Below are 16,225 nucleotides of genomic sequence, written 5' to 3' on the forward strand. Positions count from 1 at the left end.
CCTCAACGCAAGGGCGGCAACGCAAGGGCGGCAACGCAAGGGCGGCAACGCAAGGGAGGCAATGCAAGCCCCGCAATGCAAGGGTGGCAATGCAAGCCCCGCAATGCAAGGGCGGCAATGCAAGCGCAGGCCCAGCCTGCCTCCCCAGCAGGGCACCCCTCTGCCCTGCTCCAGGCAGCCTCACCACCAACCTGGCTGCCAGGGCCGGTGCTAGGATGGTCCCCACCCCAGGGGCTGCTGCCACTGCCGGGCACCCTCCTAGCAGGGTGGCTCCCCCTTGTCACTCAGATCTCGGCTTGGACGCCGCCCCCAGGCAGGCCTTCCTGCCCAAGGCTTCCCCCATCGCCCCTGCCGCCTCATGCCCTAGCCCACCCCGAGGCTCGCTCAGAAGGGGCTGTCAGTTTCCTGCACCGCCCAGTGCCTCGCTGCTGCTGGCTGCACAGATCGGGGCCAGGCCTGTCCCGCTCTCCTCTCCCGGCCGGGGCCGGGGCTGGCCCCAAGAGGAGGGCAGTGAGCGGAGAAGGACACGGGCAGGGGGTGTGGATGGCACCGTGCAGGTCTTCCCCACTGTCAGGGAGACAGCACCACCTGCTGCTGGAAGCAGCTGGCCACCGTACGTCCTCGTGGGCAGGGGACACTGGGTGGGGTCGGCAGGGGCACAGCAGGAGTGGCCTGGAACAGGGCCACGAGGAGTTTCCGCGTGACGAAGGGTCCACCTCCCCTTGCTCAGGAGTCCAGTCCCAGCTCCACGCCACTCAGCAGCGTCCCCAGGCCTCCGGCTCCAGCTCTGCCGGGGACCCGCCCGGCCCCTCTAGCAGGCATCCGATCCGGGCTGCAGCCGATGGCCTCCTGCCCAGAGATCCTACGCCCTTCTCTCCCGGTCTGCATCCTGCCTGGCTCCCTGGGGGTGGGGGAATGGGCAGGGATGGACAGCCCCGCTTTACAGAAGAAACGGGGGACCCAAGGGGCAAAGGGACCCCGCAATTTGCATAGAGGCAAGAGACAGAGCCAGGTTTGAGCTGGGCTATGTCTGACTGCTCGGCCTTGGCTCTAACCATTGAGACCCGGCGCTGTGTGATCTCGGGCAGATGGCTTCACCTCTCTGAGCTGTTCCCTCGTTGGCAACATGTGGGTGATGGTAACGGCACACTGTAGGGCAGAGAAATTTGTAGGACAGAGGAATTTACTTGGGTGGGGCAAGTAACCCCACCTAAGTAAGGTTTGAGCTAACCACAAACCTTTGCTTCTGGTCATTGCTTGCTCGCTACACCGCTGTAACGGGAATTATGGGATGAGGTCATTGAAGCACGGGCGACTGGCCCATCAGGCAATAGAGGGCAACCAACCCGCCAATTATTTCAAAAGGCAACAGTGGGCAACCAATCATTTTAAAGGTCAATGATCCATGCGTAGTCGGCTTGTGCACAGCTTGTGCACCGTGGGGATAAAAGGCATGCCCTTGTTCCGGTCGGGGTCCTTGCCTGCGAGAGTGGCCACTGTGTTGGTGCTCTGGGGCTTGGACCCTGGCTAGCCAGAAAATAAACCTCCTCTTGTGTGATTGCATCCTCGATGTCTCTGCTTTTCTGTCCGGTGGGGCTGTGGAAGGTCGGTCCCTAACACACACACCTCCTAGGATGGTCGTGAGGCTCGAGCGAGAGCACGGCCAGGGCTCCGGGAGGCAAGCCCGTGCGGGCCGTTAGCTGCAGCCCTGCAGAGAGCGGGGCGGGAAGCTGACTTCCGAGAGCCGGTCCCCGTCTTCCTTTGGCCAGCTAGAGTCCAGAACCTCAGCTCAGGGCCCCCCAAACCTGACCACCACCCCGTGGGGTCTCCAGGCACAGGTGGCGCCGGCCAGCAGGGTCGGGGACTCAAGCCCGGGCTCGACTGAGAGTGGGAGGCCATGCTCGGGGACGGAGGGCTGCCTGGCCCCCTCTGCCGGGGAGAGGCCCCTTGGCTGGAGCCACAGTCCACGGGGGCCTGGCTCGGACGCAGGCCCTGCTGCGCTCAGTGCTGGCCCCGGCCAGCCTCCTCCTGCAGCCTCCGCAGGGAGGGCTGTGTGGACATCAGGCCCCCAGGACGGCGCAGACGCCACCATCCCCTGTGCTGTCTGTGCCCGTGTCACCGAGGGAGTGTCCGGCAGGAGGACCGAGCCCAGCACTTGCCACGCTGTAGGAGCAGGGTGAAGAGCTCCACGTCCAGTGCTCAGCGCGGGGTCAGCTCGCAGAACGTGTGGCCCGAGTCCTGTGCCTGCTGTGCCAGCACCCTGGGCCCGCTGGCTCCCAAGACTCCCCACTCCCGCGGGGCTCCGAGGAAGGTGCTGGCCTGGCTGACACCCTTTAAGTGGCCTGGGTGGGGCGGGAACGACGGGTGAGGGCACCAGCCTGGAGACGCTGCCTCTGCCCAGGAGGGGCTCTGACGACAGCCTCGGTGGAGCCCGTTGGGCTCTGGCTAGGGAAGCTCTGGGGCTCAGGGTGGGACCAGCGGGGACCAGGGCCCCCAGCAGGCGGCCTCTGGCAGAGCGGGCAACGGCCTCGGCACTGCTCTTCCCGCAGAGCGGACGGCCGGCGCGCCGAGCACCCTCCTCCTGCGCCTCAGCCTTTCAAGAAGACGCCAGGGAAAAAAGAACTTAATGGCCCCGGGACGCGCACGAGGGGGCGAGGAACTGTGGCAGAGACCCCCAAGATCCTTTCTCTCTTTTCTCCTTGGTAACTGAAATCCTCAGTTTTGCCTGGCGCTTGGCTGCGTGGCATAGAAACTACATTTCCCAGCTTCCCTTGCGGCTTCGGAGTAGCCATGAGGCTGAAGTGTGACCAGTGGGAGGTAAGCAACTGCAGTGGGTGTGGCTTCTAGGAGATGACCTTTGAGGATGGGGATGAGCATGTCCGTATGCTGCTGGATGAAATGTGGATAGGATGGCCGGAGCCTACGCAGCTGTTTTGTACCATGAGGGCAAATTTCTATGACAAGTATGGAGGAGTAAGATAGAGGAACCTGGATCCCTGATGAGTGTGGAACAGCCTCATCACCCTGGACCTCCTTTATGTGAGCACTATATGTTTTTTACCTTGCCTAAAGCTGAACCCTAGGCCAGGCAAGGTTGCTCACGTCTGTAATCCTAGCACTCCTGGAGACTGAGGCGGGAGGATCAATCAAGTCAGGAGTTCAAAGCCAGCCTGAGCAAGAGCGAGACCCTGTCTCTACTATAAATAGAAAGAAATTAATTGGCCAACTAATATACATAGAAAAAATTAGCCGGGCATGGTGGCGCATGCCTGTAGTCCCAGCTACTCGGGAGGCTGAGGCAGGAGGATGGCTTGAGCCCAGGAGTTGGAGGTTGCTGTGAGCTAGGCTGACGCCACGGCACTCTAGCCCAGGCAACAGAGTGAGACTCTGTCTCAAAAAAATAAAAATAAAAAATAAAAAAAATAAAGCTGAACCCTAACTCATAGATGGAAAACAAATACTCTGGGAGGTTCAGCTGGGGCCAAGATGAGCTGTGACTCTAAATCCAGCGGGTTCCTGAAGCAAGCCTTTCCCGTGCACCTCAAGGTGGGGGTGCAGGTGGGGTGAGCACTGGAAGACTCAGCCTGCCGCTGAGGGGTCCAGGGGTGTCTCAGATGAGGCCTCGGTGAGCTTCAAGGGGACCGTGACCTACACGCCTGCTCTGGCCTGTCCCTCTCCGGCAGGGAGCCTGAGGTGCCCCAGACAACGATGCCCATCTTGCACCCCCCGTCCTGAGACCCTCGCAGCTGGGTGCAAGGAGCCCATCCTTGCTTGCTTCCCCCCCGGGCCCTGTGGCCCATGGAGAGTGTGTGCGTGTTGGACGGGGCAGCCACGGTCCCCAGGGCCATTCTCTGTCCACTGTGATCCAGCTCCTGGTCTAAGCTTATCCCCTACACCTAGGGACTTGAGACTTTACCCCTGAGCCTCAGTCTCCCCACATGTCCCATGGGGACCACACAGGTAGCCTTGCAGGGACACCAGGAGAATTCCGTGGATGAGAGGTGAAAAGCCCCCAGGGGCGACCGTGGGCTGTCCCTTTAAATCAGTGATCCTAAGTTCCTCCACATCGCAGGGAGGGCTGGGTAACCCAGATTGCCGGGGCTGCCCCCAATTCCCATTCAGCAGGTCTCGGGGGCGGGGGCTGGAATGCAAGTCCCAGGTCAGGCGACCATCTTTTGAGACCCACTGGTTTAAACTAAGGCCCCTAAGACAAAAGACGTGGAATCAAGCTCCCCGTGAGGCCACCGCGCCCAAGACCAGGCGTGCTCGAGAGCCAGGTGTCTGGGTTTGAATCTGGCTTCAGTCTGGGAAGCCGTGTGACCTTGGGCAGGGCCAAGCGGTCTCTTTCTCTGAGCTTCGGCCCCTGGCCTGGCGCGTGGGAGAGCTAGAACCCGGCTCAGAGAGTGGACGTGGAGATGCGCCAGAGCGACGTGGCGCCCAGTGGAAAAGCGCCCGGCAATGTCCCTCTTCCTCCTCTTCCTCCTCTTCCTCCTCTTCCCCTCCCCCCTTCCTCACTGTCATCACCATGGCCACCATCATCATTCTGTGCAGGGGAGCACATTCCCTGCTTGCTCAGCAGACGGAGCAGCCCTGCTGTGCACCCCGCACCCAGTGGCAAGAGTAGGCGCCTGCTGCATACCCCACCCGGGACCCACTGCCTTGCCAGGGCCTGGCCCCCGTGCCCGGGAAGGGGCCCTCTGCCTTCCGGGCTCCGGCCGGTGCTGCCTCCTCCTCGACAGCTGATCCAGGGTGACTCAGAGGCCGCTGCAGGCACGTCACCAGCCCAGGGCACCATTGCCCATCAAGTGGGGACAGACCCAGGATGGGCCCGAGCCAACTCCACCTGAAGCTCAAGGTTCGTCCACCTGCTGCTCGTCCCTGAGACCACCGCCATCTGCTGGTAGGTGTCAGTACTGCATGCAGGGGTGCCCTCCCCGACCACCTGGACAGCCCGGCCCCCGCCTCCTACTCCCAAAATTGTCCCCAAAGGTGGGGAGGGCCTGGCCAGTCCAGCTCTCACAGAAAGACTTGCAGACAGTGTGGCTGTGCCATCAAATTCATCGAGATACAATTCACACACCCTGCAATTCACCTGTTTAAGGTATACAATTCAATGGATTTGTATTCAGTGTTGTGCGACCACCACCACCATCTATTCCGGAACATTCGCATCATCCCAGAGGAACCCCGTGCCCGTTGGCATTCTCTCCCCATTTTCCCCAACTCTCCCCAGCCCCTGGAAAGTACTAATCTACTTGCAGTCTCTGGGGATTTGCCAATCTGGACATTCCGTATAAACGGGATCACAAGCTCATGGCCCCCCGTGTCTGTCTCCTTAACTTAGCGTCCTGTGCTCAGGGTCACCCATGTTGTCACGCGTGTCAGCACTTTGCTCTCTGTATCACTGAGTGATATTTCTTTGCACGCCTATAGCACGTTTACCCATTCGTCAGCTGATGGGCATTTGGGTTCTTTCCACAACTGGGTGGCCCCGGGTAATGCAAAGAGGTGACTCTTTTGAAAAAAAAAAAACACGAGGCGTGCTGCATGATCAGACCCTTAGTCTGCCCTGCTGAGATGAGAAGAACTTCCGAATAGACTTGTTCTTGCACAGTGCGAGTTCGTGGAGGGAAGAAGTCAGAGAGAAACATGAAGAAAAAGGAACTTAGTCCTAAGAATCAAATGGGGGGGAGGGGCAGGTCTCTCCGGTGATACCTCTTCCTTCACGTGTCCAGCCAGCATCCCCCCGCCCCACTGGGGAGGGGTGGGGACTCTGGGATGGCCCCCTCCTCCCCAGAGAGCCGGGGAGGTTCACCCCACTCCACCCCGGCAGCCTTGCCCTGGCGAGGGGTCCGCGAGGCCGCAGGGCATGGGGGGCAAGCTTGGAAGCCAGCCGCCCTGGCCAGCTGCCACCTCGCCCGTGGTCCCCATCCATCCTGGCACCAGCTTCCCAGGGCACTAGTGGAGGTGGTGACCCCTGCACTGGGGTTGACTGAGGACCCCATGTCACTCTAGGTCACGAGTCTAGAGAACCGCCTATCGATCCTGTGCCGCTCCCCCTTGAAACTGCATGCCCCGGGCAAGTTTGCCCACCAAGCCTCAGTTTCTGCACCTGTGAAATGGGAGTAACGGGAGCACCTGTCCTATCTCATGCTGGACAAATGAGAGAAGCACAACAGTGCCCACATGAGTGCCGCTGCTCCTGCAGGGGGACAATTCCTGGGAACCTGACCTGCCGGGGGCTGGGGAGCCTTGTGCAGTCGTTGCCAAGATTTTCACGTATGTTGCACACGTGTGGGTGTGGAGCCCGGCCTCCTTGCGGGGCTGGCCAGTTGGGGCGGACCTTGGGCTCTCTGACCCAGGCTGGGGCAGGCGAACAGACAGCCATGGTCCGCTGGGGCCCAGGCCAGGCCCTCACCTGGTCCCCGCCCGCCCTGCCAGGTGCTGCAAGAGGTGAATGCATTGCCGGTGGCCTCTGGCTCTCACCTGGGCCGGCCCGGCGACCCTGCCCGGCAGCCATTGTTGGGGAGCAGGTGTGGGGAGGCGCCAGGTCCAGGCAGATCAGTCTGAGCCTCGCTTGCTTAGGCAAAGACAGGGGCTCGGGGCCCAGAGCCAGGGTGCAAGGACAAAAGAAGTAGGAGACTGCAGGGCCTGAGCTGATGCCGGTGCTCACAACCGTCCCCACAGGAGCATGCAGCTTCCGGAGGGAGGAGCTTTTGGGTGTTCTAGAACAAAGTAGACCTCTACACACACACACACACGCACACACACACGCACACACACACACACACGCATATTCAGATACACCCAGGAATAAGATACACTCATATAGGCATATATGTACACACAGGCACACACAGACACATGAACATGCACTCATGCGTGTGCAGGTGCACATGCCAACAGAGGAACACACATGTGCCCACGTGCACATGCACTCTCTCAGGAGGGCACAGACCCTTCTTCCCACGCACGCACTCGGGCGCACGCAGACACAAGGGTCCACACGCGTGCACATGCGTGCATCAGCCTGTCGTTTCCATCCACACAAATCACCTATTGGTCTAAAAAATATTAACTTTCAAAAAACCAGGGGATTGAAATGCATCTTTAGCCCAATTTCTCAGAAGACAATCTTCCACCTGAAGACGCACGTGATGCCAGCGATCTGGCACGGTCTGGCACGGACTTTGCCATCATCCGAGCAGGCAGGTTCTGGGGAAAGCGGCAAGTGTCTCCTCAGCCTGCATCACAACCCGTTAAATAACAAAGTAGATAAAATACTTTAATGTTTCAAGTACACCCCCCCCCCCCGCGCTGTCCCCTGCTGCGGGGGACTCTCAGGCTGCTGGGGGCCCCGTGCTGGGGGGTCTTCCCTGCGGTGGTGGGGGCTCCTTGCCCACATGCACCCAGAGCGTCTTGCGTTCGCCACAGCCCCCTCCGAGCCCCGCCGCGGGCTCCGCAGGTCCCGGTGGACCCTCGTTCGAGAGCACCAGGAGGGGTGCGTGGTGACCCCGGAAACAGCAGCCAACTCAGGAGCAGGACGGGCCAGAGCCGGGCAGAGAGTCAATGACGAAACCAGAGCTCAGGGGACACTCGGGGCCTGGCTAGGCCACCCCAGCCATGAGCCTGGAGCCGGGCTGTGGGGCCGGGGCACGGGAGGGCTTCGCGGGCCCCCGGGGCCTCCCGGGCGGAGCGCCCCTGCCCGGGGCCCTGGCCGGGCCGCCCTGGAGCAGCCGCACCATCTCGTGGTCCTTGTGGTCCAGCACGCGCGGCAGGAACAGGCTGGACTTCTGCGTGCGGCGCGTCTTGAAGCCCCTGCGGGGCCGGCCCTTGCCGTTCACAGACACGTACCACAGTCTCTCGGCGCCGGGCTGCCGCCGCGCCCCCGCCCCGCCGGGCGCCGTCCGGTACAGCCGCGAGGCGTACGTGTTGTAGCCCAGCTCGTGGATCCGCTCCACGAACTCGCACTCGGCGCTGTAGTGCTCCTGCGGGACAGCACGCACGGTCAGTGGCCGCGGAGACAGCGCAGGCGGTGGGGGCGGGGGGCAGGGACGCCTCCTTCCTGACACCCTGACACCTCCCTCCCCTCGGCTGCACCTGCCACCCCCGGGCACTCCTGGCCCTCCACGCCTCTGCTCGGCCTGTGCCCTCCGCCCGAGTGCCTGGTGAACTTGGCCTGCAGCTCGAGCCTCTCCCTCTCTCTAAGGTTTCCTGAGCAACCTCCGAGGAGCCGGCCCCTCCCTGCTCCTCCTCTCTGGGCTCCAACAGCCCCCATACCCCGCCCCGAAGCCACCGGTGGCATCACCTGGCAGGGACGCGTGGGGTGGTCTGTGCAGCAGAGACGGGGCCTGCCAGCCCCAGTGCCCGGGCCGTCTGCCTGCGGCCTGAGGGTCCCTGCCCCACAGGTGGAATGAGGCCACAAACACAAAAGCCGGGATCCCAGTGTGAAGTACGAGGCCACAAACATACTGACACAGCCTTGGGGACAAGCCGGCCCAGGGCTTCCCACATCAGCGGATGTGCAGGAAAGTTACCTTGTCATCCAGATCAGTGGGGACCCTTGTCAGGCCTGGTATGGGTGATAGGTGGGCCCCTGCCCTCCCGAGCGCTCAGTGAAACTCGGAACTGGAGAAGCTGTCACCAACATCCCCAAGGCCTGGCTGGGGGAGGCCCTTTCCGGGGCTGCCTTGTGGGGTCTCCCCGGTCTGTGGGTGGGTGTGCCTTAAGCAGACCCAGCTGAGGTTTCGGTCCTGGCTACAGGCAGGTGGGAATGTTGAGGGCCACCTCCCCAAGGGGACCACCCTCAGGAGCTTCGTCATCCCAGCCAGAAAGGGCCGACCCCTCCCCAAACTGTGTGGGGCGTGGTGGGGTGCAGGGCAGGCGGAAGGATCCCCTCCCTTCTGGGCACTGGCCGAGGGGCAAGAGCAGGAGACCCTCGCAGTCTGTCTCCACCTGGGTGTGGTGTCCCCGAGGGGTGAGGACAAGGAGCAGCTACTCAGTGGCCCAAAGGGGGTCACAGGCTGGCCAGGCCCAGCCATGGCCCGAGCGGCATCTGGTCAGGCAGGGCCACGGAAGCAAGATGTGTTAAGCACCAAACCCTTTCCCAGGACATGGAGGCCACAGCAGGTAAGGACGGAAACCGCCCCGCCCCACAGCCCCACCCCTCCCAGCTCGCCTACTCCTGGGTGATGCCCAGGGCACCCCGGGTCCCCGTACGTTTGCCACTGCCCAAGATCATCCTCTACAGCTTACAATTGGGGAAACTGAGGCCAGGGGAGGTGTCAGGCCCCAAATCACAGAGGGATCAGACACTGTTCCTACCTACATGTGACCCCTACATAGCACGGGCTCAGGGGCTGTCTAGGAATGTCGGGTGGGCTCAGGGCAGACTTGCCCCAGCCCCTCGCACGGGACATGCTATGTCTGGGTCTGCTCCCACACTGGACTCTAGGAAACTCAGGGCAGCACTGACACTCCTCCCAGTCCCTCGACCCTGCGGGAGCTGCATCCTCCCAGGGCTGGGGAAGCCAGACGGTGGCTTCCTCTTTGCAGAGACACACGGAGGGGTGGGGGGTTGGAGGACATGGGTCTGTGAGCCTCAGGGGCCAGGGACCTAGCCCTCCTGGGTTCAGATCACTTGCTGCACCTTATCGGGGCACCTGGGGGCCAGAGTCACAGGTCCAGGACTGCCGGTGGCAACAGTTCCCAATAGCCATCCTGACCCTACTGTCCCACCCAGACCCTTTGTTTCACAAGTCCCTTCCCCAGGGCCACTTCCACCCATGGGGCACAAGGAGGAAGTGACTCAGAGATGCCTGGTTGACATGGTGACTTTTGAAGAGTCCTGGCGGGGGATAGGGAACAGGGCGGGGGGCACTTTCCAGGGGCGTTTCTGGGGAGAGAAGCGCTCGCTCCAGCCATCGGCAGCACAGGTGGAGGGGTGAGCAGCTGCGCAGGTTGTTTGGAGACCAAAAGGGGCTCAGAGATAGGAGGGGCGTGGGCTGCAGAATGGTGGGCGGAGCCAAGGCACCTGGGCAATCATTCCTGGGTGGCCAGGAGTTCCCAGAGGCCATGACACGAGCAGATTTGCTATTTAGGAAGGCCCTTAGACACCTGTGTAGCAGAGTGGACACAAGGCAAGTGGCCAGGACGCTGATTGGTGGATGAAGGAATGAAGGCAAGATGGATGGAAGGAAGGATAGGTGGACGGATGGATGGGTCAATAGATGGAAAGAAGAAAGGAAGCAAGGAAGGTTGGGGGGTGGAAGGATGGATACATGGAAGGAAGGAAGGAAGGAAGGAAGGAAGGAAGGAAGGAAGGAAGGAAGGACAGGTGGATGGAAGGGCAGATGGGGGAATGGATGCGGGAGAGGCTGCAGGCCAGTGGCCGAGTCCAAGGCTGCTGCAGTGTCGCAGGTGGGCAGTGACAAGAGCCTGCACTGTCTGTCGCTGGCCTTGAGAACAAGGCGGGGGGGGGTGTGGACCAAAGAGATCCAGGAGGTGCAGTCTGAGGACTTGAGATGGGTCAAAGTTGGGGCCGAGAGAGCAGGTGGGGTCTGCTGTGACCTCCCCCCACCAGGCTCACCTTGGGCTACAGGGAGTGCCTGGTGGGCGATGGCTAAGGCAGGGAGCTGGGGGGCACGTGGGGTGTGCCGCCCTCCACCTGGCGTCTCCGAGCCACCGGGACTTTCAGGGGAGTGACTCCAATCAGTGAAGGGAGGTTGGGGCTGGTACGGGGGTGTCGGGGTGCAACGGTCGCTGCCCACACAGCAGATGGGCTGGCCTGCGCGAGGTGGGACGTGGGCGGAGGGCAGAGCCCCGGGACTCAGGTGACACAGGCAGGGCGGGGGACAGCACTCCCAGTGAGCTGGCAGCACTCAGAAGGAGGGCACCTGGTGGCAGGTGACAGGATCTGCCCCCGGGCTACCCTGCCTCCCAGGTCAACTGCAGGGCGGGGAGACCTTCTCTGCTGGGCACTCTGGAATGTTCCACACCATCCAGCTAGACTGCCTGGCTACCCCCGCACTCACCCCCCTGCCCCTGGGGGCTGGGAGCCTCTCTCTGTTTTCCCTCAAAGCCAGGACCATCAGTGCCCAGGGGCGGAAGCCACACGTGGGCTCCGAACCATGGGACCCCTCAGGCCGTGCTTTCTTCTGTCCCCCAAAATCCTGGGCCCCCGTGGGAAGAGATGGTAGAGGCGTTTGTCTTCCCCTCCTGAGCCAGGAAGTGAAGTCCCCAGTGGGGGCGGAAGTCCTCCTCTGTGGTCAGTAAGACGTACCGTCACTGAAGGCCAACAAGGCCCCCTCCCTGCAGTGCCCCTCCCCCCAAGGAGAGCGGTGGTTGCGGGGGGGTCTATTTCAGGGATATAAAGTCAGGCCCCCTCACACGCAGCCAGGGCACGGGGTCCCTGGAGTCTAGAAAGCCCCAGCCCACCTCAAGGAAGACTCAGACCCCACCCTGGGCAAAGGGCCCCTTCTTCTACACCAGGACTGGCGCGTGAGACTCTGCAAGAAGGCACGGGGCAGCTGGCACCCAAGGGTCCTGCGCCAGAGGCAGCTTCTAGCGAATGCCCCCGGCCAGAGGAAACAAACGGTGCATCCCAGCTTTTGCGCTTCCTTTAGCGAAACAGCTGAAAATTTTGGGATGAAATGATTGGCTCACAGGAGGGGCTGCCCCACCTCAGCGTGGGCAGGAGGGTGTTGGCGTGTGTCCCTTGCAGGCACAACTGAAGAGAGAAGTGACCGCGGGAAGACGTCCGAGGCCGCGTCCTCAAGGTTGCTGCGTGGATGGAAACCTCTCCTTGCCCAGGGAGGCATCGGGCGACTGCACGCAATAACTAGCTGGAGGCAGCACATTTCCTGGTCACACGTGTTTCACTCCATGTCTTCCTCGTCCCTGCCCCTTGTGGGGAGGACACTGCCAATGCCAGAGTCTCGGGACCCTTTTTGGTAACATGGAGCCCCAGGCAGTAGATAGACCAGGTTCCAGACCCAGGTTTGAGGCCCCTGTGTGCGGGGCCATGGGTCCCACTTCCCTTCCCCTCAGTTCCTTCCTAAGAACGGCCGGCTCTTGCCTTTCCACCCTGGGGGGGACTGGCTGAACGGGCCCAGCTCCCTGCTGCCCTCGCTCCCCGGGGCTCTCTGGCGGAGCCAACCGACACCTCGTGCCCCCACCACCCCAGGCTGGCTTGCATTCATTTATTTCACTGGAAATTTGAGGGACAGTCTCTTTGGGGCTCTCCGCTACCCTCAGGGAAGGATAACAGTGATGACAACAAGGTTTGAGGGAAGGTTTTCTAACCCGGCCCCGCTGGAGGACACAGGGCACATCCGACCCCGGCAAGCTCCTTCCTCCCCAGGGCTGTGCTCCTAGTCACTCAAGCCGGCACAGCCTGTAGCAGAAGCAGCCAGAAGAGCACTGGGAGTGGAGTCACAGGCCGGGGCTCTGGTCCCAGCTCTGGGCAAAGGATTCTACTGCCCACATTCCCTCTGTGCCCTGATGTCACATCCCAGTGACACGGCTGCCCCATCAGTGCCTGCCCGCGCGAGAGACTGGACTCACCGAAGCGTAGAGCCGGCCCCTCTTGTTCATGGCCAGGTACCGCCCGGAGAAGAGCCCCCTGATGGCCACGATGCCCACCTCCACCGCCGTGATCTCCAGGATGCCTGGGGAGAGTCGGGAAGGCTCGTCACTGCCGCCGTCCCCGACTCAGCCACAGAGGTGCCCGCTGAGCACCAGCTGGCCCTGCCCAGGGCCCTGCGGCTCAGGGGCGGCAAGGACCATCCCCCCAACGGATAGGGGTGGAGAAGGGGAGACGTCGGGGATGCCTTCTCCAAAATGAGCAGTTCCAACCTGGGAGGGAAGCAATACAATTGACATTCACGCTCTGTGCCAGGCATCATAGTCCCGCACGACATGTGGTCTCCCCACAACCTTGCGAGCTAGTGCCATCGTCCGCCAGCCGAGCAGGAGCACGCTGCGTCTACTAAGGTTAAGCGACCAGCCCAGGAGCCGAGTGGGGATTCAAACCTGGGCTGCAGACAGGGGAGCCCGAGCTCTCCAGTTACACTCTGGGGACCGCAGTGCCCAGTCCCCCTGGGGAGGGAGAGCCGCCCCTGATGACGTCAGTTGATAATCTAATCCTCCCAGCGCAGAGAGAGTGCCCCAGTGGAGCGGGAGCAGATAACAGCACAGGGCAGGGGGCCTGGAGGTACCAGATGTGCGGCAGAAAGCCCTGGAGCTCACAGAGGGACGCTGGCGGGTGTCACCCGCTGCTAGTGTAAGAAAGTTTAGGTCTCCCCTAACTCCTTTCCTTCTGGACACGGAGGGCTGTTGGGGTGGAGGAGGGGCTGCGACAAAGGCCCAGATGGGGCCATAGCCCGTGACAGTGGCCGAAGGGGTGGGGGCGACTGCTTGTATCCCCTCCAGGGGTGCCTTTGGACAGAGCGTGTTTTTGGTTGACATCCAGCCTGGCTGCCATCACCGGATCACCAATCACCAGATCACTGGATCAAACACGGGTCTGCTAGAGATTCTGCTCAAGCCTGCAGGGGATGCAGGCCGCTGGCCTCTGGCGTCCGGGGCGCAGGCCGGGGGGACTCCGAGGTTCTGGCCTGGGGACCAGCGAAGCGCCAGTCTGGAGGCAGGGCAGCTTGGCTGCTGGCATGCACCCGCCTCCACCTCCCGGCAGCGCGCCCTGGTTGCACCTGGAAGTTCGAATGCCCTGCGAGGGGGAGCCTGGATTTGGACAGAGCCCAGGTGCCTCTTCGAGATGAGTCCTGCGCACCAGGACCCTGGCGACAGCTAGTCCCCAGCATGCGGCTCCGGCGGCAAACCGCCCCCGCCCCCAGACGCCTTCGCAGGGCTGCGGCTTTCCTCCAGGAAGCCGAGGTTTCCCGCCGCCGCCTGAATCGCCCGCAAGCTTCCTGCGCCCCGGCCGGAGCAAAGCGCGGCAAGCCGCAGCGGAGGACCTCCGCGGCCCTGGCCACACTCGCACGCTCCGGACTGCGGTCCTTATGGGCCCTGAGCTCCGCTCTCTTGCTCCCCACTGAGGGCTCAGCTCGGGCCCCAGGTCCCTAGACCATGGAGCCTCCTGGGCTCCCGCGGTGAGCGCAGTCCTGGCTGCGGGCCCTGGATGCAGGGCAGGCTGTGCATCGGCACCACAGACCCAGGCGGACGCCGCCCTGCGCTCCTGACCCGCATCCTGCGGGCCCGCACCCAGCGGCGGGGCCCCCAACCCTTCCTGAAGCTCTGCGGTCCAGGGCGGGGCGGGAGGGGTGCAGATTCCAGCGCCAGGAAAGGAGTGTCCGTGGGTGGCGGCAGCCCAGGCACCCAGCTGCGCCAGGCAAGCGTCCTCGCGCAGAGGCGGTCGGTCGCACGGGGCGGCCACCTGGGCGGCCGCGAGCAAGCGTGGAGGGCGGAAGGGATGGCGGGGCGTCCAGGGGTCGGCAGGAGGAGGGGAAGTCGTCAAAATAATAAAGAGGACGATAAATGCCTTGTCCAGATCCTTTTCTCCGACAAATTCAAAGGGCTTAAACTTGTCAGCGCAGCCAAATGCGGCCAAGCCGGAGCCCCGAGCCCGCCTGCCTCGCGCCCTCTTGCACCAGCGGTCCGGGCGGGCAGCGGACTCTGACAGCTCGCGCCGACCGCGGGCAGCGGCCACGGGTGCCCTCCCCGGACGCGAGTCCCCTCCCGCCAGCTCCCGGCGGACCCCAGCGCGCATTCTTCTCCCGGGACGGACGCGGAGAGAGAGGAGCGGACGCTGGCGTTCGCCCCGCGGCAGCGGGAGGCGGCCAGTCCTCCGGACACCCTCGGCGGGCACTGGCCGCCCCTTCCCCTGGGTCCCGGCCCCTCGGGGCGCCGCCCCCCTCGCCCGCGGCCGGCACTCACTGTAGGCGCTGTTCTCCAGGCTGCCGTTGACGCGGCCGCCCGGGTGCAGCTGGAGGTGGAACTTGGTGGCGCAGTAGAGCCTGCGGCGCCGGGGCGCCCCGCCGAGGTGTTCGTAGACGCCGCCGCGGCCGCCCGCATCGCGCCGCAGCCGCGCCCCGGGGCCCGCCGAGGGCCAGCCGGGCTCCAGCAGGCTGAGCAGCAGCAGCCAGATCAGGCCCATCGCGGCATCGCGCCCGCCCCGCGGCGGCGGCGGCTGCAGGCGAGCGCGGCGCCCATGGAACGGGCGGCAGCGGGGCCGCGCAGGGCGCTCGAGCCGGCTCCCGCGCGTGGCGGTGCGGACGCGGCTCTGCGGGAAAGGGGGGAGGGGAGAGGGGGCAGGGGGAGAGGGGGGAGGGGGAGGAGGAAAGAGAGGGGGCGAGAAAGCAGGGGAGAGAGGGAGAGAGAGAGATCCTTTAATGTTCACCGGGGAGCGGTGAAGTTTCCGTTGCTGCGCCAAGCGCTGGAAGGAAGGACGGTTCGGCAACAAAAGGCCGACGTGGTCCCCGGGGGAGGCGCGGGCGGGGCGGGGAGCCCGCGGGGCACGGGTTCGGGCCGGGCGCCGCCCGCGCACCTCGCTCCCGCGCACCGCCGTCGGGCCGCGGCTCTGCTCGGCAGCGCGCCCCGCGCCCCAGCACGCCCTCCCGGCTCTGAAAGGTCCCTTCCCCGCCCCTCCCCCGCCCCTCCCCCAGACCAATTATGCCTCCGAAAATTATAGACCGAGGCCTTGAGGCGGCCGCCCCAGGCCCTGTCACCCCCTCCCGCCCCCATCAATCCCCTGCACAATGGGAGCGCCGCCGATGACTGATGTCCGTGAAAACAACTTGCGGGGAAGTCGAGCTGACAAACGCCCATTAAAGGCGGCGCATAATGAAGGGGCGCGGAGGGCAGCGGAGGGGAGGGTCTGGGGCGCGGGCGCGCGTGGGGGACTCCGGGCTTGCGTCTGCGCCGGCGCTCCTGCAGGAGCGGCGTGGGCGCGCCGGCCGGCCGGGAGGCGCTTTATCCTGTCCCGAAGGGCAGCCGGTGGCGACTGACCGGATGGGCACGTTTGTGCACATCGCGCGTCGGGAGGTTCCTGCCCAGAGAAGGGGCTGGGGAGGTGGCGGCAGGGACGGGAGACAGAGCCCGAGTCCTAGAGGGGAGAGGCGCAGGTTGAGACAGAGAGAGAACAGCGGGGACAAGGGGAATGAGAAGGAGGAGAGAGGAGAGGGAGAAAGAGCTAGAGACCAGCGAGCAGGAGGATGCCCAGAGGGAGAACAGGGAAGTCTGGTGGCCACAGCCAGAAGCACAAAGGCGG

General features: G+C 63.6%; 1 protein-coding gene across 1 annotated transcript; it reads right to left on the reverse strand.

The window, feature by feature from the left end:
* Positions 1–7,123: 7,123 nt before the first annotated feature.
* On the reverse strand, positions 7,124–15,112 carry FGF3 (fibroblast growth factor 3). Its single transcript, XM_020286820.2, has 4 exons — positions 14,893–15,112; positions 12,565–12,668; positions 7,658–7,988; positions 7,124–7,215 (listed from the first exon to the last, which is right to left on the reverse strand). Exons 1-4 carry the CDS (start codon positions 15,110–15,112, stop codon positions 7,124–7,126), a joined length of 747 nt encoding a protein of 248 aa, XP_020142409.2.
* Positions 15,113–16,225: the final 1,113 nt, after the last annotated feature.

Source organism: Microcebus murinus, chromosome 4, assembly GCF_040939455.1.
Source record: "Microcebus murinus isolate Inina chromosome 4, M.murinus_Inina_mat1.0, whole genome shotgun sequence".
Classification (NCBI taxonomy): Eukaryota; Metazoa; Chordata; class Mammalia; order Primates; family Cheirogaleidae; genus Microcebus; species Microcebus murinus.

What these genes read in the sequence shown, in the direction of transcription:
- FGF3 (XM_020286820.2), bottom strand. Translation starts at nt 15,112, where the DNA reads ATGGGCCTGATCTGGCTGCTGCTGCTCAGCCTGCTGGAGCCCGGCTGG. An exon ending in CCTGGAGAACAGCGCCTACA is followed by an intron (nt 12,669 to 14,892) that starts GTGAGTGCCGGC and finishes GACTCTCCCCAG; the next exon opens with GCATCCTGGAGATCACGGCG. An exon ending in GGGGCCCGCGAAGCCCTCCC is followed by an intron (nt 7,216 to 7,657) that starts GTGCCCCGGCCC and finishes CGCTTTCCCCAG; the next exon opens with AACCTGCCTGCTCGGATGAT.